Source organism: Streptopelia decaocto (assembly GCF_964273445.1).
Source record: "Streptopelia decaocto genome assembly, chromosome: 23".
In the NCBI taxonomy this organism is placed as follows: Eukaryota; Metazoa; Chordata; class Aves; order Columbiformes; family Columbidae; genus Streptopelia; species Streptopelia decaocto.
In genome coordinates this window covers 367,993-389,718 of record NC_138678.1, presented here as the reverse complement: position 1 = coordinate 389,718, position 21,726 = coordinate 367,993, and the positions used below count along the sequence as shown (strand labels likewise).

Below are 21,726 nucleotides of genomic sequence, written 5' to 3'. Positions count from 1 at the left end.
GGAGTGTGGTGAAAGGTGCAGAAACCCACTTGAATCCATGTTATTAACTGAGCTGGATTAGGAGTAGGAGGTATCTTTAGTTTTAGATCATTTAATGGCAGATTTACCTTTATATCACCTATTAAAAGCTAAACCCAGAGCAGATAATGTAGTCTGTACCCCAGGTTTGTTGCTCTGAGGGTGGGGCAAGCCCACTCCCCTGCAAAAAGGGAATAAAATTGATGTGATCAGCAGCCTCTGTGGGGGGTTGTGCTTCAATAGTTAAAACCCAAAGTTTAATGAGTGACCAGCTGGCTGGATATCCTGCCCTGGCCCCACCTGACACCCAGAGGGAAAGGTTGGTCTTCCTGTTCCCACTCAAGAATAAAAGCAGGATTTTCCATTTGGCAGTGGAATCCTAGAGAAGGTGGAATGGTCTGTGTGTGCCCTCGACAGCCTGCAGCCCCTCAGGGGCATCCCAGTGTGCAAAGCACTTGGCTTTGTCTCCATTTAATTATCAGGACCATAAGCTTCTAAAGCTCCAGTAACTGGACTCAGGAATCCAGCTGCAAGGAGGAATCTGGTGACACATTACGCTGCTTTCACATAAACAGAATCCTGAATTTGGAACATTTGGCACAAACTGTCAAAAATAAATGAATTGGTTCTAGTTCCACGCCTTACAATTGACAAAGTACCAGTTGCACTGGGCAGCCCGCTGTACTGGCCGTGTGTGACCCGGTTGAGGTTTCAACTCATGCATGGTTATTTCCACCAGCAAAGGACATCATGAGTGTCCCTGCTACACTCAAAATGCTTCAAAATATGACCGTAAAAGCTTTTAAAAATTGGCAATGTGACATCAGCTGGCTCTGAGTTAACTGGCAGGATTTGGAGTGACTCCTGGTGTTGCAGGGGGTGCGTCACTGAACTTGTTGCTTTTATACAAACTAATTGAATAGGACGTAAGTCTGTGTTTTCTATGAAACAGCTCAAGAACACCCTCTGTCAGGGGGTATCTTGGCTGTGATCCTGGGTACAGAGCACAGGCCTGCTGGTCCTGAGTTACTTTAGCTTGGAGGAGACTGAGGGGGGACTCAGTCCTGGGGATCAATATGGAAAGGGGGAGTGTCAGGAGGATGGAGCCAGGGTCTTCTGGGTGACAACCAGTGACAGGACAAGGGGCAATGGGTGCAAACTGGAACACAGGAGGTTCCACTTCAAGATGAGAAGAAACTTGTTGGGGTGAGGGTGGCAGAGCCTGGCCCAGGCTGCCCAGGGGGGTTGTGGAGTCTCCTTCTGTGCAGACATTCCAACCCACCTGGACACCTTCCTGTGTAACCTCATCTGGGTGTTCCTGCTCCATGGGGGGATTGCACTGGATGAGCTTTCCAGGGCCCTTCAACCCCTCACATTCTGGGTGCTGTGATACTTTAAGCCCATCTGATTCAGTTTCCATAAGCCACTAAGAAATACCTCAAGCTTATTTAAGGTATAAACTGTTAAGAGAAGCGCGTAACTACTCCCAAGGGGAAAATATTGAATTATTGGCGTGATATCCGCACACCTTGGAAATCAGGGCGCCGCTCAAGCGCTGGTGGAGCCTCCGGCCCGGTATGGGGCGCTGTGCCGCGGCGGCGCTTCCCCGCGCATGCGCAGTGCGGGAGCGCGCAGCGGGGCCGGTGCGGAGCGGAGGTGGGAGCGCGGGGCGGCCGGGAGGCGGGCGGGGGGAGGAGGGGGCGGAGGAGCAGGGGATGGAGGAGAAGCGGGGGGTTCCCGCTGGGCCCCGGGCGCCCCTCGGTGTGTCCGTGCCGCGGCGAGCGGCGGCCGGCGGGAGGAAAGGCCGGGCCGGGCCGCGGGGCCTGCGCGGGCACACGTGGGGCGGGGGGGGCGGCGCGGGGAATTCAAACAGCGGGAACGGGCTGGGGGGAGAGCGGCCCGGGGGCAGGTCTGGGGGTGCCCCCCCCCCCCCACGCCGGGCCGTGTTCCTGCGTGGGGTGCGGGACACGGAGGGAGTCAGTGTTGGAGGGGTCTGTTTCCCCCCCCCCCGTGTCACCGCGTGTCCCCCCGGGGCTGCCGACACCCGCCGTGGGGGGGTCACGGCTGCGGGGGCCGTGGGTGAAACACGCGAGGAAAAAAACCCGCCATTTAGCCCAAGTGGGAGTGGGGATCGGTGCTTAAATCAGAATTCAGCCGCCGGCCCCGCAGGTGTCTGAGGGGATTTGGGACAGGGGGACGGGGGGAGCCCCCAGCAGCCGTGGGTGCCCTGACAGGTGTGTGGTGCTCAGGGCCGACACTATGCCGGGGAAACGCTCGGCGAAGAAGAGCCAAGTGCCCGAGGAGGAGGAGTCGCCGGGGAGGAAGAAGATTAAAGGTAAAAATCATTTAAAAAATCCCTGGGAGTTTTCCCTCCCGGTTGCCAGGGACCAGCTTTAACACAACGGCCGTTCCCTGCGTGTTCTGTGTGTTCATTCCCCTCTGCTCTGTGAGACCCTCCTGCGGAGCTGGTCCAGCCCCGGGTCCTCAGCACAGACACACATGGAGCTGCTGGAGAGGGGCCAGGGGAGCCACAGGAATGATCCGAGGCTGGAACAGCTCTGCTGGGGACAGGCTGAGAGTTGGGGTGTTCAGCTGGAGAAGAGAAGCTCCAGGGAGACCTTAGTGCGGCCTTTCTGGACTTAAAAGGGGACAATAAGAAAGATGGGACAGACTTTTGAGCAGGGGCTGTTGTGATAGGACAAGGGGTGATGGTTTAAACTAAAGGAGGGAGATTCAGGCTGGACGTGAGGAAGGAATTGTTGCCCTGAGGGTGGTGAGAGCCTGGCCCAGGTTGGCCAGAGAGGTGGTGGATGAACCATCCCTGAGACATCCCAGGCCAGGCTGGACGGGGCTCTGAGCACCCTGAGCTGGTGAAGATGTCCCTGCTCATGGCAGGGGGGCACTGGGGGGGCTGGGGAGGTCTCTTCAACACAAACTGTGATCTCCCTCTTTCTCCACAGTTTGCCACCCGTCCCACCGGACGCAGCCGGGGCTGGTGCTGACGCTGGGGCAGGGGGATGTTGGCCAGCTGGGCCTGGGCGTGAACGTGATGGAGAGGAAGAAACCAGCCCTGGTGCCGCTGCCGGAGATGATTGTGCAGGCGGAGGCCGGAGGGATGCACACCGTGTGCCTCAGCCAGATGGGAAAAGTGAGTGTGGTGGGGGGAACAGCAGTGGGGGGAGCGGGAGGGCCAGGCCGGCTCTGGTACAGGGGATCAGAACCGGACCTTGCTCTGCGCAGCCCTGCAGCTTGCTCCAGCTCTGGGAATGAGCGTGGTCTCCATCCCATGGACCACAACAATTTCAGGGTTCCAAAGGATAATTCAGCGCGGAGCCAGTCCCCTGGCTTCATACTCAACCTGTTGCCCCTTCAGATCCCATCCTGACCCTCTTGCTCTCTGCCTGCAGATCTACACCTTCGGCTGCAATGACGAGGGCGCTCTTGGGCGCGACACGTCAGCGGACGGCTCAGAGACCACGCCGGGGCTGGTGGAGCTGGAGGAGAAGGTGGTGCAGGTCTCTGCGGGGGACAGTCACACGGCCGCGCTCACAGAGGACGGCAGGGTTTTCGTCTGGGGCTCTTTCCGGGTACGGCGGTTCCTCAGGCGCTGGAAGGTCTGTTGGCGGTCGCGATTTCTGTGACTCACGTCCCCACATGTCTCTCCACCCAGGATAACAACGGGGTGATCGGTTTGCTGGAGCCCATGAAGCCGAGCTCCGTTCCTGTGCAGCTCCAGCTCGGAGCGCCCGTCGTTAAAATTGTCTCAGGTGAGCCAGGCCCTGGGGTGCACGAGGCTGTTGGAACCCTGAGGAGGAGGTGAAGGTCCAGGAGGTCCGTATTCGTCTCTCTTGGCTGCTCTCCTCTGGCTCTTCAGAGAACAGACCTTGTATCTCTTTTAAATATTGTTAATATTTGCCCCAATCTGATGTGAAATGCCTCACGAGAGTGCCCTAAGCATGACCCTGTGGGGTCAAGGTGTTCATCCTCTTCTAGACTTGGGCAAACTGAGCAGAGCAGCCCAGGAGCTTCTCCAGGGCCCAGGTGAGGTTGTGGGCGACCTGTGCCCCTAAACCTTCCCAGAGAAATGTCTTTGGAGTTTCAGGTGGGAAACTGGGATCAGGAAGAGGGAAATCCTGGTGGTTTAAGTTGTGCCAGAAGCTGCTGTCAGGGTATTCAGTGCAGCAAACCCACTGAATTCTAAAAACCTGGGCCAGGTGGGCTTTACCTGTGGGATCTCAGCCCCTGGGTCTTGCTGGGGGATCTGGAACGTGACTCCAGCTTCACTCTTCTCCCCATCTCCTCCCAGGGAACGACCATTTAGTGATGCTGACGGTGGACGGTGACCTCTTGACGTGCGGCTGCGGCGAGCAGGGCCAGCTGGGCAGGGTGCCCGCGTTCTTCGCCGACCGAGGAGGAAGGAGAGGGCTGCGTGAGTTGTTGCCGTGCTCGGAGGCGCAGGGTGCTGTGTCCCTAACCCCAGTGCGCGCTTTGCAGAGGAGCAAGGAGACCCAGTCTCTTCCCCTGCTGCTCAAGATCTCCTGTGTAAATGGGTTGTTTGGATTCAGCGAGCTGGATCTAAGGGTGTAAATCACTAGACCTGTGATTCTGTTTGAACACAGGCCCTATGGGGAGAGGCTGAGGGAGCTGGGCTTGTTCAGTCTGGAGAAGAGGAGGCTCAGAGCTGAGCTCAGCACTCTCTAGAACTACCTGAAGGGCAGTTCCAGCCAGGTGGGGATTGGGCTCTTCTCCCAGGCATCAGCAATAGGACAAGGGGCCATGGGCTTCAACTCTGCCAGGGGAAATTGAGGCTGGAGATGAGAAAGCAATTCTGTGCAGAGAGAGTGGTCAGGATTGGAATGGCTGCCCAGGGAGGTGCTGGACTCACCGGCCCTGGAGGGTTTGAAACTGAGATTGGACATGGCACTTAGTGCCATGATCTAGTAAACGGACTGGAGTTGGACCAAGGGTTGGACTCAATGGTCTCTGAGGTCTTTTCCAACCCAGTCGATTCTGTGATTCTGTGATTCTGTTTGAACCTTGTATGACGCCCGTGTCTCCTGCCCCCAGAGTACCTGCTGGTCCCCCAGCGCGTCCCTGTCAGGGGCAAAGGCAACAGAGGCAAAATGCGCTTCCAGGACGCCTTTTGCGGGGCTTACTTCACCTTTGCCGTCACGCAGGAGGGACACATCTACGGCTTCGGCCTCTCCAACTACCACCAGCTGGGTGAGCTTCACTTAACACCCCTCCGGATCTGCTTGCTCTGGTCTGGCTGTAGATTCCCCTGTCTTGTGCTGCTCTGGCTTGAACGCCAAACAGCTGCCGGACACACCAGGGGTGGAAACTGGGGTGGGGGCTCAAGGGTTTAGGTCTCAACCCCTGCAGCTGGTGGGTTTGATAAGAAATTGGATTTTCGGGGCTTTGGGGGCTGCATTAATCTTTGGGGCTGTCCGTGCCCGCGGAGCTGACCTGCCTGGGTTTGTGCGTCCCACCCGCAGGGACCCAGGACACCGAGCCCTGCTTCTCCCCGCAGAACCTGACGTGCTTCAAGAACTCCACCAAGTCCTGGGTCGGGTTCTCGGGCGGGCAGCACCACACGGTGTGCGTCGACTCGGAGGGTGAGTGTTGGCGTCACGGGGGGCCGGGAGTTGCACAGATTGGGACGGGGGGTGTTGGGGTGAGGGTGACATGCTGAAGCACATCAGGGGAGGGTCAGTGGGACATGAGGAAAAGGTTCTTCCCCCAGAGGTGCTGGACACTGAACAGGCTCCCAGGGAGGGGTCACGGCCCCAACCTGACAGTGTTCGAGAAGAGACTGGACACCGTCCCCAGACACACGGGGTGAGCTGTGGGGTGTCCTGTGCAGGGACAGCAGTTGGACTCTGACCCTGTGGGTCCTTCCAGCTCAGGACAGTCCATGATTCTGCGATTCGAAGTCTTCAGTGGTCAAGGCAATGAGGGTGACGTGAATTTAGGGAGGATGACAGCAACCTGCAGTCACTGCTGAACTCTGCTCTGGCTCCAGACACCTGCCCACCCCACTGATTTTAGGGAGCCCAGGGGTCTCTATCCCACCCCGCAGCCCCTGGTCAGGATCTGGGGTGTGCCGATGGGCTTTGCAGGGAGCAGGGCTGCTCCTCTGGGATTTGGGACAGGGGGAGAAGATCTGGTTATGACCTGGTGTGAGCTTTTCTCCCTTGAGTCACCTCTCTGCGCGTCTTTCGTGCCCCAGGTAAAGCCTACAGCCTGGGGAGGGCCGAGTACGGCCGGCTGGGCCTGGGCGCGGGGGTGGAGGAGAAGAGCACGCCCACCGTCATCCCCGAGCTCCCCCGCATCTCCTCCGTGGCGTGCGGAGCGTCGGTCGGCTACGCTGTCAGCAGCGACGGTGAGTGCGGGGACCCCCGTGGGCTGCGGAACGTCACCCTGTGTACCCTCCCCCCTCCTCATCCGTCCGTCCTGGCCCCCCCCGGTCCATCGGGACTGGAGCAGGTCCTGGCGCTCATGGAGCACCCGGGCACGTGGGCAGCAGCTGCTCAGGTGTTTCCGTAGGGCCTTGGCAGTGAGGTTTTGACAGGGAACTGCTGGAGAGAGTCCAGCGCAGCCACCAAGATGCTGCAGGGAGTGGAGCATCTCCCGGGTGAGGAAAGGCTGAGGGAGCTGGGGCTCTGGAGCTGGACAAGAGGACACTGAGGGGGGACTCATTCCTGGGGATCAAGATGGAAAGGGGGAGTGTCAGGAGGATGGAGCCAGGCTCTTCTGGTGACAACCAGTGACAGGACAAGGGACAATGGGTGCAAACTGGAACACAGGAGGTTCCACTTGAATATGAGAAGAAACTTGTTGGGGGTGAGGGTGGCAGAGCCTGGCCCAGGCTGCCCAGGGGGTTGTGGAGTCTCCTTCTGTGCAGACATTCCAACCCGCCTGGACACCTTCCTGTGTAACCTCATCTGGGTGTTCCTGCTCCATGGGGGGATTGCACTGGGTGAGCTTTCCAGGGCCCTTCCAACCCCTGACATTCTGGGATTCTGTTTGTAACGGGGTGTTGACCAGGAGGGGGTCGTTTTCCCACAGGTCCTTCTCCGCTGCTCAAGAGCCCCGTGCTCTGGTGACACCCGCAGCCCCTGGCTGTGGGGAGGGGGTTTGCAGGGGACAGGGGGGTTTGTTTTGCTCCTTGGGGTAGAACTGCCTTGACTGTGTGATGATCTTATTGCGGCCTTTCCGGACTTAAATGGGTGTTGAGAAAGATGGGACAGACTTTTGAGCAGGGCCTGTTGTGACAGGACAAGGGGTGATGGTTTAAACTAAAGGAGGGAGATTCAGGCTGGACATGAGGAAGGAATTGTTGCCCTGAGGGTGGTGAGAGCCTGGCCCAGGTTGGCCAGAGAGGTGGTGGATGAACCATCCCTGGAGACATCCCAGGCCAGGCTGGACGGGGCTCTGAGCACCCTGAGCTGGTGAAGATGTCCCTGTCATGGCAGGGGGGGCACTGGAGGGCTGGGGAGGTCCCTTCAACCCAAACCATCCTGTGATTCTATAAAACACATCTGTGAGTTGCCAGGCACTGCTGCTCATCCCCTTGCCTGCATCTCGCAACCATCACTCACCCCCCTTGTCTGGGTGTGAAGTCTCCTCAGATTTGGGTGCTGGGTCCTCTTCCCACCTCATCCTGTCCCATGTGGAAGCCAAAATTGCGTTTCCCTCCCTTGCAGGTCGAGCGTTTGCCTGGGGCATGGGCACCAACTACCAGCTGAGCACGGGGGAGGAGGACGATGTCTGGAGCCCCGTGGAGATGACGGGGAAGCAGCTGGAGAACCGGGCGGTCCTGGCCGTGTCCAGCGGCGGCCAACACACGGTGCTGCTGGTCAGGGACAAGGAGCAGAGTTGATGAAGTGACCCCGCAGCCGAGCCCAGCGGGACCCGCACACACCCCCCACCTTCCACCCGCCTCTGGCCGCTGGTTTCCAGCTCTGGTTTCCCACCAGCGGTGCTGGGGAGGGCGGGACGCCCCGGGGCGCTTCAGGGATGCTCATTTTTTCCCTGCAAGCGTCTGTCTGTCCACCCGCAGTGCCCGGGGCTCGGTCAGCTTGGTCCCAAACTGATCTCAGCGCTGTGGCTGGATGGCTTTTCCACTTCTCATTTCTGTTTCATATCTCCTTGCCTGGCAAAGCCGAGGTCCGTCCTTCACTGCACAAGCAGGTTTGGGCACTGGCCTTTCTGAGCCGCCCGCATTCCCCAGCTCTGGGTGCTCCTTGGCCTAAACTCTTCACCAAGTCAGACTTGTCTCCTGCCGCCCGCCAAACCCGGCGGGTCCCGGCACCGCTCCGGGGGTTTCTCCTCCCGCACCCGGCGCTCGAGACGGGGAAATGCCGGACGGTCCCTGCGCTGCTGGAAAGGGATCCCCCCCTGGATCAGCCGCCTCCAGAGACCCAACAAAATCCAGCCCACGGGTGGGAACTTGTCATTTTAATTCTTGTTCTCTTTGCCGAGGAAGGAGCTTCATTTGCTGTTGGGGCCTCGCTGAGAAGACAGAACCCAGACCCAGCTGTTGCAGCGAATCATTCTCCATCGCCACCGGTCTCGGTGCAGCTGGTCTTGGTCCAGCTGGTCTCTGTTTTAGCTGGTCTCTGTCTAACTGGTCTCCCTCCCTGGGCCCGGCCTTGCCCCATCTTCTCTCTCCGTGCTGCCCCCCCGGGTACCCGCACTGAGAAGGGGTGTGCAAAGGTTACATTTTATACATTAAGCTATAGCAATAGGAGCAGCGGGGGTGTGTGCAGGGCGGGTTGGGATTGGCTCCTCATAGGCTGAAATTGTTTTCTAAAGAAAATGTAAAGTATTTTGGTTGATTCATTGAGGAAGAGAGGAAAAAAAACTGTAATCTTTTAATATTTGGAATAAACGGAGTTTTGATAAAGGCCGAGTTGCGCTGGGGGTGGGAGGGGTGGGCAGCCCCGGGTCCCCTCCTGCCACATCTCTCCACAAACCCTGTGACATTCTTGTCCCCAAGCTTTGCCACCTGCACTGGGGTGTCCCCAGGCCGAGGCTCAGCGGGTGTGGGGACACACTGGGGACACCGTGGGTTATTTTTATATATAAAGTGCCTGTCACTGTATTGGCATCCTCTGGAACCGCTGCCCTGGTGACCGTGTCCGGTACGCGGGTGTCCGTGTGCAGTTGTGGGACATGGCCACGGGATGGCAGCAGGAGAAGGGACAACGGGACTTGGGGACATGGGGATGGAACCCTCCCTGTCCCCATGGGACCCCGATTCCTGGTGTATTCGGGTGGGTCCGCTGGGTCCGGCTCCACTCCCGCTTCTCTCTCACCATCCGTTTGGGGCAGAAACGTTTGATTATGCAAAACTGAACCAAGAAAAGCTGCTGCGAGGGGACAAATTGTCCCCAGGGGCTTCCCATCCCAGTGCTCCCAGTGGCTCCTCATCCCCTTGGCTCAGGCAGGTTTTTGCATCCACCCCCCACGTTTTGGCAATTCCCTCCATCTGCAGCTGGGGACAAAAACCCCAATCGTTCCCAAATGGGGTGGGATAGGATGGGGTGGGATGATGGGATGGGATGGGGAGGGATGGGATGGGATGGGGAGGGGTGGGATGGGATGGGATGGGGAGGGATGGGATGGGATGGGGAGGGATGGGATGGGATGGGATGGGGAGGGATGGGATGGAGAGGGATGGGATGGAGAGGGGTGGGATCATCCCTGTGGGGCTGGTCCTGCTGCTGGGAAGGGGAAACATCCCCTTGGGGAGCAGGAGCCCGTTGGTATTTTCAAGACAGAGGGAAAAACAGGGCTGGGGAGAACAATAGTTTAAAATATTCAGAGCTGGTGAATCAGCCGCGTTGTCTTGGGAGCCGCAGCGGCACTTCAGTGGGAAGCTGCTGGAAATGGGGGGAGGACGAGCCCCCGCACAGGTTGGGCGAAGGGAAACGGCTTAATTGACAAAAGGGAAGCGTCTCATTAACGAGGTTCCGCGCTGGCGTTCTGGGGAGGAGGAGGAGGAACTGGGGTCCCGCGCTGGGTCTGGGGGTCCCCGGGTGGAGGCTCCACAGCCAGACCCGTTTCCATCACCCCATCCCACGCTCCCCGTCCCCATCCGGTGCTGTTCAAAGAGCGCAAAAGGCTTTTAATTTCCAGACAAAAAAAGATAGAAACGTGGGATTTGGGGCTTCGCATGGCAGAGGACGAGCCCTGGTGTCACGAGGCTCTTTTGTCTCTGGGATAAAAGCACTTTGTGTGGCGTTTGATCGATGGGTGGGGTGGGATTTTGGTTGTTCTTTCACATGATGCTTCTTGGGATGCAGATAAACCTGCCTGTGCAGAGGTACCAGGAGGGAGCTGCGTCCTCAAGGGGGTTTGGGGGTACTGAGTGGATTTCTCGGCCTCTTTTTCCTGCCTCGGAGAGGAAACGAGGTTTAATTATCGCCCACTGGCAGGGCCCGGTGGTTTTCCCTGGGAAGCAGCTAATTAACCAGCCTGTAATGATGGGCCTGCAAATGGAGGCGAGTTTGGTCATTGCACGTGATGGTCTCACCTCCCTGAGTCCCAGCATTAAAGCTCAAACCAGTATATCCCAGTATAACCAGGTCTGGTGGGAGCACGTTGGCCCTTTTGGGATGGAAACTGGGTTGAAATAGCACCGTGTGGAGCACTCTGTCCCCTCCCAGAGCCGCTGGAGTCCCAGATCGTCTCTTTTAATGAGATAAAGATGGAGAAAATGTCTCGCCCGGCTCAGGACACCCTGGGAGCTGGGAAACAGGAGCCCCGGTGACACCAACCCCCCCAGGGCTGGTCCCCAACCTCCCGGCCCCAGAAAAACAGCACGAGTTGAGCAGAACTTGTCACTATGAAAGCAGATGGAAATAAAATAATAATCCCTGATAATTATTACTATTCATGGTGTCTTTTTTTCTTTTTCACAGAATCACAGAATCCCAGAATGTCAGGGGTTGGAAGGGCCCTGGAAAGCTCACCCAGTGCAATCCCCCCATGGAGCAGGAACACCCAGCTGAGGTTACACAGGAAGGTGTCCAGGCGGGTTGGAATGTCTGCACAGAAGGAGACTCCACAACCCCCTGGGCAGCCTGGGCCAGGCTCTGCCACCCTCACCCCAACAAGTTTCTTCTCAAATTCAAGTGGAACCTCCTGTGTTCCAGTTTGCACCCATTGCCCCTTGTCCTGTCACTGGTTGTCACCCAGAAGAGCCTGGCTCCATCCTCCTGACACTCCCCCTTCCCATACTGATCCCCAGGAATGAGTCCCCCCTCAGTGTCCTCTTGTCCAGCTCCAGAGCCCCAGCTCCCTCAGCCTTTCCTCACACGGGAGATGCTCCACTCCCTCCAGCATCTTGGTGGCTGCGCTGGACTCTCTCCAGCAGTTCCCTGTCCTGCTGGAACTGAGGGGCCACAACTGGACACAATATTCCAGGTGTGGTCTCCCCAGGGCAGAGCAGAGGGGCAGGAGAACCTCTCTGACCTACTGACCCCCCCCTTCTAACCCACCCCAGGTACCATTGGCTTCCTGGCCACAAGGGCCCAGTGCTGGCTCATGGTCACCCTGCTGTCCCCAGGACCCCCAGGTCCCTTTCCCCTATGCTGCTCTCTAATAGCTCATTCCCCAACTTACACTGGAACCTGGATTTTCCATTTTAAATTATTTAAATGATTTTCCATTTCCATTTTCCATTTTAAACGATGAATTAGGAGTCAATAAGCATTGGAGAGCCCGGCTGCAGCCACATTCCCTCATGTCCACCTGCATCACCGTGCAGTTACCATCACCCTGAACCTGCAGCGCAGACAAAGGAACTGGCGGCTTCGTAATTAATCACATGCGGAAGAACAAAGCCTGGTACATTAGGGTACGTTATTTGGTGGATTAATTAAGGAAAAAAAACAACCACATTTTCTGCAGCAGCAAACGTGTTGTTGGGCTGGAAAGGGCTGGGACGCGGCGCCCGTTGCTGCGACATTCGGCTGCTGGTTTAACTGGATTTGGGGCCTGGGTTCGTTTTCTGGTGCCCCCCCAGAAACAAACTCCAGGCTGGAAACCTGAATTTCACGTCTCTTTGTGCTTCTGTTCTTTGGGAAATCACAAACCACGAATGGACGCGGCAGAAGCGATAAATGCTCTGAAATCCGAAGTCTCATTAAGCGGGAGCGGAGTTACAGGCTCCAACACCCATTGCTGTTACGTTTTCACTAAATCCTCATTTGCATTTAAATTACAAATGTAATTAGAGCCGGAGTTTGAGCCGCTGGGCTATTAAAACTGTATCTTGATGACCGTCCCAAAAGCTGCCGTGCGGTGCAAGGGCCTCTGTACCGGGGTTGGTAAAATACAGGGATTTAGGGCTCCATAAAGGTGAGTTTTTCCCATTACAGATGCACCAACTGCGGAGACGGTTCTTGTCCCATCACCCCAGCGCAGCACCCTCCTTGTTCTGAGCACCCGGGACTCGGAGCAGAGCTGGAAACTGCTTGCTAGCGCTTATTATAATACATTTATTTTTCAGAAAGCGTGGTTCCTATATGGAAATGCCATTGAAAAGCCCAGAGTCGCGAGGGCCGGGGCTGGAAATCCCGGCTGAAGCGCTTTGTGAGGTCCCGGCCGACACAGGTTCAGACCCGAGTCCCGTCACACGGAGTAGCGGGGTGGGATGGGGTGGCTGTAATTTCATACGGCTATAGACATATATACATACATAAACATATAAGTGTACAGAGCGCCCTTTGAGCAGCGTCACAGCCCTGTGTGGGCAGTTAAAGCTCCCAGGGTGCGACCCGGGGTCAGGATCCGACCCCCGTTTCCCAGCCCAAACTGGGGGGGCTGGTTTTCGGTGGGTGCGGTGTTGGATCAGCCCTCGGCGCCCACCGCGACGTCGGTGGGTGACGCTCCAGGTCCGTGTCACCGAGGGCTCCGTTGCCATCCGCGTCCCCTTTTCCTCAGGAATATTCTATTTCTTTTTAATTCAGCAAAACCTAAGCTGAGAAAAGCCGCGAATCTCGCCGTGTCCTGCACCCTGAGCTTTGAAGCCTTTAACCCGCTTTAAGGCCATCGCAGGCACGTTCCCAGCAGGAAAAAAGCCCCCACGGGGATGGGAAATGGGGGGTTGAGCTTTGGGGGTGGCCCCCGGCACTTGCAGCTTTGTGCCCCCCAACACGACGGGGGGTCCCCGAAGGGCAGAGGTGCCCCATCCGGATGTCGGGAGCTCAGCCCCACCGTGTCCCCCGTTTCTTCACCGTGTTCCCATCAACCGCAGCTGCTGCGGATGGAAACGGCTCCGCTTCGTGCCTTTGGCAGCCCTGGTGACAAGGTCGGGGTTTCCAGGGGAAACTGAGGCACTGGCTGGGGCCATTGCCAGGACCTCACCAGGAACCGGCTCCAAACCAGGAGCGTTTCCCAGCACTCGCTGCCGAGGGTTGTACCCCAGCTCAGGGAGGTGAAGAGCCGGAGGTTGGTCTCCAGCTCCTCCCGGACACCTCAGTCTCTCTTCTCATGGTGCTGAAGCTCAAACTCATGGGATCCTGGGGGGTTTTTTCCCCCAGTTCCAGTCCTGGAGCTGATCCTGCTTGTCCTCCTGCACCAGATGCTCCGTGCACCCTCCCATGGACAGACTGGCAGGGGACAAAGGGACCGATGCTGAGGAGCCTCGGGCAAGGGCTGGGGGTGTCCGGGCTGATGCAACACCAAGTGAGAAGCTTTTGTTCAAGGGGGAGACGAGGAGGATCAGTCACACACTCGGGCAGCGATTCCTTTGAGATCCAAACGGGCAATTTCACCCTATTTGGTTCCTTTGAGAAAGAAAAGAATCTGCTCGGGCTGCCTCGTCAGCTCTGCCTTCCGAGAGGAGAGGCCGCGATTTCCACCGGCTCCGGAGGGCGGTGGGGCTGGCAAGGAGAGGTAATGGCCTTTATTAGGCTAAATTGATGCAACTGGCAAGAGCGGAGACACAAGCCAGGCTCTGCATCCCGCCAGCCCCAGGTGCAGCGCGCTCGCCTGCTTCCTCCAGCTGCATCCATTTGTCCGCTAAACGCTATTACTGCTGCCTCCTCCTCCTCTTCCTCGGCCCATCCACCTCCAGGGCGGCGGGAAGGGGAGAGGAAGGGAAAGTCGCAGTTCCCGGGGGGATGCGGGGAGCAGGGGGGACACATCGGTCATCGTTTGGTGATAGATAACGTGGTCCAGGGGTCCCTGGCTGGTGGCTCCTGCGGGATGCGCCGCCCTGGGGCTCAGAGCGATGGATGCTCCATGAAATCCCGAATATCTGTCTCTCATGGTCACAGAAATCACCTACAGTCCCCTGCTTGGGGAATTAGGGAATGGTGGTGATACCTAAAGGAGACGTGGGCAGTGCTGTTCACCCCTCACCCAGCGCAGGGGGGGAGAGCAGCGCTGGTCAGCCCATCCCGGTCACTTTAGCGCTGTGGGAAACTCCTCCCGTCCCCAAATCGCTGCCCTAATGAGCTGTTTTTCTTGGGCGGGATGTGTTTGGCGGCAGAGGGGTGAGGAGCGGTCCTGTCACCCCACGGGTGCTGGGCCGGAGGAATTTGGCACCGGCGGGTGGACGCGGGGGAGCTCGGGACGTGTCCCACTCTGTCCTGCCACCCGTCCCCGGCCGTACCCGTGTCCAGGGCTGCCCCGGCTGCGGTCAGAGGTCTCAAAATAATTCAGTAATGACATTAACAGCAGAAAATTGTCCTCCGGGGCCTGTCCCGGTTCGAAGGACTGCAGTGAAATTTTTTTCTCCGGATTTGAGGCTGTTTGATAATGCTGTCTCTGGAGCTGCATCGTTTTCTATTCCCATCTCTGGCGGTGTTTTGGACACAGCTCAGGGGGGATGGAGCGAGGCCCCAAGATGTGGCATCACCCCCAGCACGGTCCCCTCCTGCCACCAGAGCGTTTCCACCTCGGTCCATACAGCACACGGTCATTGCATCGCGGTGTCCCCGGGTGATTTGGCTTTGCCGATAGCCACATGTTGGAGGTGACAGCCCTTGCTGGGTATTTGGGGCTGTCCCCAGCCACAGCGGGACCAGCAGCAGAGCAGCTCTGCCCACTTTGCCTCTTGTTTTCGTAAAATCATTTTGGTTGGAAGAGGAACCTCAGGATCATGGAGTCCAACCATAACCCACCCCAGCACTGCCCCATGTCCTGAGAACCTCATGTCCGTCTGTCCAGCCCTCCAGGGATGGTGACTCCAGCACTGCCCTGGGCAGCCTGTTCCAATGCCCCACAGCCCTTTGGGGAAGGAATTGTTCCTAAATCCAACCTCAGCCTCCCCTGGTTTTGGTCCCTCGGTTGCTGGGTGAGTCCTGGTTCCCCCATCCCTGCTTCTCCAGGATGTAAAAAACCTCATTGCAGTCACTTGCTGTCAGTCTGAGCAGAAACCCAGCGGCGTTATCGGCAGTTACCGCTCTGCTAGAGCTCCGTGGTGGTGACCTGGGTGACCTCCGAGGGCAGGTCGTCCCCCCCGCGGCCCCGGCAGCCCCGCTGGAGGCTGCCCACGGCTAGTCATGCCGGCTTGTTGCGTGTTTCGGAAGGGGTGCAGGTGGAGACGTGCTCGCGGGTGGCGTTCCTGGCGCGGGAGAAGCTGGTTTGGTCCACGCGGGCTCGGAAGGGCAGGCAGAACTCTCGGAAACACCTCTTGAAGTTTTCATCCAGGAAAGCGTAAAGGACGGGGTTGAGGCTGCTGTTGGTGTAACCCAGGGCGATACAGAAGTGGAGGCTGGCCACCACGTAGGGGTTCTTCTTATCGATGTCCACCAGCGTCCAGACGATGACGAAGATGTGGATGGGCGTCCAACAGATGATGAAGGCGGCCACCACCACCAGCACCATGCGCGTGATGCGGCGCAGGTTGCGATCTTTCTCCTTGGAGCCCGAGAGGAGCCGGACGCTCTTCAGGCGAAGGATCATCAGCCCGTAGCAGATGGTGATGACCAAGATGGGGACCATGAAGGCGAAGATGAAGACGCAGATCTTGGTGACGGTGTCCCAGTATATGGGGGGATCAGGAAACTGGAGCGTGCACAGCACCTTCCCGTCTGTGGAAGACATCAAAGAGGGAGAGGTGGAGTGTCTGCTGAGAATGTCACCTGCATCATCATGGCTGGACACGTCCCTCCTTGTTAAAAACACAAGGAGAGGCATGGCCACCTGCCGGCACTTTGCTGCAATTTCCCAGTTGTGCCACCAACCCCCTGCCCTTGGGGTGACGAGGGGATGTCGTGGGTGGGGCGACCCAAGGACTTGTTCCCTGCAAAGCCACCTGGGCCATCCCCACGCTGTCCCCATGGTGGACACGTCCCCGTGTCACCTTCCACTGAGACCTGTCCACTTCCCCAGGATGCCCAGAGCTCTCTCAGCAGCCAAGGGCTGGTGTCCTCCCACGGGAGCTGCAGATCTCAGTGTGGGACAGTTGGGGACTTTGTAATTAGGAGCAGTTTTAGGCACCCAGTTCGCACCCCGGGAGCTGGGGAGACACGCTGGCTGGACTGGAGATGGGGAACGGGGAGGACAAGTTCTGAAACAGTTTCCAACCACTGCAGCCAAGGTGGAAAATAACACGGTGATGATTTTTCCATGGCAGGGGATGCTTGTGGTCCCATGGAGAGACCACAGAATCATTCTGGTTGGAAAAGACCCTCAAGATCATTGAGTCCAACCATTTCCCACCCCTGGCACTGCCCCGTGTCCTGAGAACCTCATGTCTGTCTGTCCAGCCCTCCAGGGATGTGATTCCAGCACTGCCCTGGGCAGCCTGTTCCAATGCCCCACAGCCCTTTGGGGAAGAAATTGTTCCTAAACCCAGCCTCAACCTCCCCTGGTGCAACTGAGCTCAAACCTGCTCCAGGAACAGACGGTTTGGGTTTGCCAGGTCACCCCCGGGGTGAACAGATGGGACAGGAGGGGACCTTCCCCCAAAAGCCACTTGCCTTTTGATTTGGTGACCGCCATGGCCATGATGGGCACCCCAATGAGAGAGGAGAGCACCCAGACACACACATTGATGATCTTGGCCTTGGCTGGTGTGCGAAAGTCCAAGGCCTTAACCGGGTGGCAGACGGCGATGTAGCGGTCCACGCTCATCATGGTGAGGGTGAAGATACTGGTGAACATGTTGTAGTAGTCAATGGAGAGCACAACCTTGCAGAGCAGCTCCCCGAAGGGCCAGGTCTCCATCAGGTACTTGGCGCTCTGGAAGGGCAACGTGCTGGTGGCCAATGCGTCTGCCAGGGCCAGGTTGAAGATGTAGATGTTGGTGGCCGTCTTCATCTTGGTGTACCTGGGGTTTGGCAGAGAAGGGAACCATTACAGGTGGTCATGCCCAGGCCTCAACTTGCACCAGGAGAGGTTTAGATTGGATATTGGGAACTATTTCCTCCTGGAAAGGGTTGTTGGGCACTGGAACAGGCTGCCCAGGGCGTTCCCTTCTCGTTGGCCTTGACTTCGAACAGCAGCCACTTGCCCAAGGGTGCAAAGAGATGAGTTGAACTTATATTTTTTAATTCTAAATACAGCATAAAAAATGTATTTCCCTTGAAAAGCCCTTTTCAATTCTGTTTAGTGTTATTTTTCAAGCTCTTTTTGCCAATGCATCTCTTAGAAATGTTTCATTCCAGGTTAAACAAAAAAGCTGAGAATTCGTGTTATTATCAGGTTTTGGCTCACCTAGATTAAAAAAACAATAATTTCGGGTAGACTCACACTTCTTTGATCTTTGATCTCTGCTTTGTTTTGAGCAAAGTGGAAAAAATCCGCTATTCATGCCGTGCTCTGCCAGATGTGCTCGGCCGTGCTGGGTAAGCGCTTCCCAGCCTCCGCCAGATGTGCCCACGGCGGTGGGATGGGGGGGACACGGGGCTGTAACCCTGGGCAGGACGGGGCTGTGCTGGGGACGGCAAAGCAGCGATGGGGGTGATGGGGATGATGGAGATGACGGGGATGATGGAGATGACAATTTAGTCCCTGGAGTTAAATTAGGAGGCTTTGGGTTGGGGTTTTGGTTCAGGATTCAGCCCCCTCCAGGACCGAGCTCGGGGTCAAACCCACCTGGGGGTCCATCCTGCTGACCCCCCCAGAGCTGTAACGAAGCCGGTGCCCCAGGAATGAGGTTCATCCCCTGCAGCAAAGCGAACTGGCCGCTTCTGCTGATGGAGCTCCCCAGGCCGCCAAACAATTAAGCAAGTGCCTCGCAATTAAGCGAGTGCCTTGACTGGGAAGTTATGCACTTGAACGAAACAATCTGGAAGGTGCTGAGAGAGAGATGGGGCTGGAGGGGATGGACTCCCAGGACCCTTCGCGCTCCAAACCTCTCGGAAAATAAGTGAAAGAAAACCGCTTGCAAAGGTCTTGGAGCTGCTAAAAGCCACTGGCTTAAAGAGCCCGGCTTAACAAATCCCGTGCCCAGGCCAGGGATGCCCTTGCGGACCGTGCAGGAGCTGGCGGGGGCCGATGGGCTCTGCGGTGACGGTGACGTGGGCGCTCGCACGCCAGAGCTCGCAGCTGCAGATCACTGCCGGGGGGGTTTAAAAGCGCCTGACAATGCAGCGGTAATTGCAGCGCCGGTCGCTGTCGGGGGGTGCTGGGGGATGCTGAGCTCCCTCTGGGGGCGCGGATGTGTTTTGGCTGCTCCAGGGAAGGGGTGAGTTGTGTTTGGGCTGTGCTGGGTGCTCTGGGGTGCCAGTGCCCGTTTGGGGAGCTCGGCTGGGGACATGGAGCAGTGTCCTGCATGGACCTGCTCCCCGGCACGTAGGGGATCTGCAGCATCCTCAGCGCTGTGTCCCCAGGGACCCCGAGGTCCCTGCAGCCCACAGGATGCGCTCCAGCCCTGCTCACATGGGCTGTGAGGGAATCGAGCGGTGACACCAGGAGATGTCCCCAGGGCCACAACCAGCTCCCCATCAGCCAGGTCTGAACCCGAACAGATCCCATTTCACAGCCTTATCGTGCGCGGACACAGGTTTCCCCCAGTGGAGCCTAACTAGTCCTGACCTAACCGCTGCTGACATGGAGCAACTGTGCCGCTGAACCCCGGGGAAGCTCCAGGTGGGCTCAGCCGTGCAAAGGACTCCGTGCTGGGCTCCATGCCTGTCCACAGCGCCGCCATCCAGCCGCTCAGAGGACAGTAATTATTCATTCCCGGGAGATGTGTTTAATTCCAGCATCAGCTGGTAGGTGGGAAGAAGGGGTTAGAAACCACGGGGATGGGCTCTGGGTGCTGTAGAGCCAGGCTTCCTGAAGCCTGGGTAACATCAGCTTAACGAGCGAGTTAAATGGGGAGGATGCTGTTTGTATTAACGTTGTCTCTTTACAGCGCCTTCCCTCCTCTCAAGAGCAGATCCAGCTGGGGGGGGGTCTAATAACCCTCATCCTTCACCGTGACACCGTGCGTGGCGTTATGGCTCCCCAACAATTACCTTAATTTGCTTCTTCAGTCCAGGGCTGAAAAGTCAGCCTTGAATCAATGAAAAAACCCCATCTGGTGTGGAGTAGGGTCAGTGAGTGACACCCCTGTCCCGCTGCCCCTCCGCCCACCCTCTGGGGTGTGAAAGCACACCGCAGAGCTCCCCAAAAGAGCGGGGAGCGGGGCGCCAGGGGCCGGGCAGCCCGGCACGGCTCGCGGGCACCTTTCGGGCTGGTTCCTTCCCCTCGGGGAGTCACTGCGTTCGTTCCGTGCGCAGGCAGCGCAGCGCCGGGCTGACCTCCCGTAACGATCGGAACGGGCTGGAGGCGCTGGGGGGGGAAGGATTGGAAATGGTTAAAAATAAGGAGTCTTGGGCTTTGCCTAAATTAAGTTACAGGCTGGGGTTTTTGCCCTGGCTGGGGTTTCAGCAGCTCCTGGGGTGATGGGAATTGGGATTAGCCCCATGAATCCCATCGTCCCCCCCAGGACAAGCCCTTGGGAGGGGTGTGTAGAGGAGGAGGGACAGAGACCTTGGCTCCCTCCTGCCGGGCTGGAGCTGGCGAAGCCTCTGCCCCATCACTGACAGCGGTGTGACCGTGACCACGGCTCCCGTCCCCACTGCCAGCGGGGTCGGGGGCCATGGAGTGCTCTGGCGGGGGTCCTGTGGTCTGCAGGACTTGGCTTTTTTTGTCCCATATAAACTGAACCTTGGCCACATTAACCCATTTTACCCAGAAAGGATCAACCAACATCTCGGACAAAGAGGTTCTTGGTACAGGCAAGAAATTTTGCACCCTGGCAGAAACGCTGGGATGGATACAGCAGCGTCTCACCGTGCCCCCATCTACCAACAAGGGGGGCAGTGGGGTCCCGGTGCGTATCCTGGGGTGCAGGGACCCAGCAGACCCCTCCCTGCCCAGGGAAACCCTCGGCAGAGGTGCCTCTGCCCCCACACTGGCTGGACAGAGCCAAAGCGGGGTCCGGGGTCCCCCGGGACACGAGTGGGTCTCTCTGCCGCGGGGGGGGGCAGGGACAGCTCGGCCGTGGTGCGAGCTGGGGCTGGGCGATGCGGCCCCGGCTCTTTGTTAGAGAAACACAGGAGCCGGCGGCTGCAGGAGCCGCTGACAGCACCAACAGGAGCTTGTGGCAGAGCCGGGAATGGGCCGGGATGGGCGATTCGCACTCTGAGCATCTCAGGTCCCAGTGATGGATCGGGGTAGGTACCAATGGGAGCCCCCCAGCCCCTCTCCCCCGGCTGGGGGGTATTGGGGGGGGCACTCAGGAGCTTCCCTCTGAACAGGGCAGCACTTAGCGGGGCCATTTGTGTGCTGGAAATAAATAGGGAAATAGATCCCCCCAGCTTGTCACCTCTGAAACTGTGGTGTGACCAGCGGGGCCGAGGAACACGCAGCCATTAGGGTTGAGATGTGTCCCCCAGCTTACCCCCCGGACTGGCTCCCACGCAGCCCTCGTGCTGCTCCGTGCACACACAGTCTTTGCTTTTTCCTCTTGCACAGCATCTGGATGTTCCCAACATGTGTGCTCGCGCACACACTGTCCACACGTGTCACACCCGTCGGGTTCGCTCATCTCAGTGCTACCTGTGCTCACAAGTGCTGGTGCACACCCAGCCTTGCTGCTGCTGCTGGTGCACACCGGCGCACACTCACTTCTGCCGTTCTCTCGCACACGGCACATGTTTTGTCCTGGTGCACATACTCTCTCCTGCTGCTGTCTTGAACATGGGACACACTCAGTCCCAGTGCACACTCACTCACGCTGCTGTCTCACACCCCGTGCACGCTCACGCCCCGTGCACGCTCACTTTTTCTGCTGTCTCACCCCTGGCGCACACCCAGGTCGGGGTCGCGCTCACTTCTGCTCCCATCTCACACCTTGCACATGGTGCACGCTCACCCCTGGTGCACACTGGCTCTGGCTACCATCTCATCCATGATGCACACTCACCCCACGGCCGCTCCACTTTCACACCCCCATCCCCTTTTCACGCCCTCCCCGACACCCAGGCCGGCGTGGGGTGCCGCCGGGGCGCCCCGCTCTCACCTGACGATGCCGTACATGACCAGGACGTTTCCCAGCAGCCCCACCACGCACACCACGGAGTAGAGCGCGGTGATGACGATGGCGATGAGGATGGACGTGGCGTTCTTGCCCCGCGGTGGCCCCGTCTCGTTGGCCTCATGGCCGGGCAGGGGGTCCCAGGCGGTGCCATTGCCCCAGGCGGTGCCGGCAGCCGTGGGCAGCTCCGTGGGCATCTCCGTGGGCAGCTCCAT

The 21,726-nt window shown here is 58.2% G+C and overlaps 2 protein-coding genes across 2 annotated transcripts; one reads left to right on the top strand and one right to left on the bottom strand.

The window, feature by feature from the left end:
* The first annotated feature begins 1,635 nt into the window (after positions 1-1,635).
* Positions 1,636-8,935, top strand: RCC1 (regulator of chromosome condensation 1). Its single transcript, XM_082071348.1, has 10 exons — positions 1,636-1,674; positions 2,268-2,353; positions 2,979-3,166; positions 3,426-3,605; positions 3,689-3,785; positions 4,325-4,447; positions 5,086-5,241; positions 5,514-5,633; positions 6,248-6,400; positions 7,725-8,935. Exons 2-10 carry the CDS (start codon positions 2,278-2,280, stop codon positions 7,898-7,900), a joined length of 1,269 nt encoding a protein of 422 aa, XP_081927474.1. The 5' UTR covers positions 1,636-1,674; positions 2,268-2,277; the 3' UTR covers positions 7,901-8,935.
* Positions 8,936-15,537: 6,602 nt separating this feature from the next.
* On the bottom strand, positions 15,538-21,726 carry OPRD1 (opioid receptor delta 1; the record flags this gene model as incomplete). Its single annotated transcript, XM_082071522.1, has 3 exons — positions 15,538-16,070; positions 16,962-17,311; positions 21,497-21,726. The coding sequence occupies 3 exons, from the start codon at positions 21,724-21,726 to the stop codon at positions 15,538-15,540; spliced, it is 1,113 nt and encodes a 370-aa protein (XP_081927648.1).

What these genes read in the sequence shown, in the direction of transcription:
- RCC1 (XM_082071348.1), top strand. Translation starts at nt 2,278, where the DNA reads ATGCCGGGGAAACGCTCGGCGAAGAAGAGCCAAGTGCCCGAGGAGGAG. An exon ending in GCCTCAGCCAGATGGGAAAA is followed by an intron (nt 3,167 to 3,425) that starts GTGAGTGTGGTG and finishes CTCTGCCTGCAG; the next exon opens with ATCTACACCTTCGGCTGCAA. An exon ending in AGGAGGAAGGAGAGGGCTGC is followed by an intron (nt 4,448 to 5,085) that starts GTGAGTTGTTGC and finishes TCCTGCCCCCAG; the next exon opens with AGTACCTGCTGGTCCCCCAG.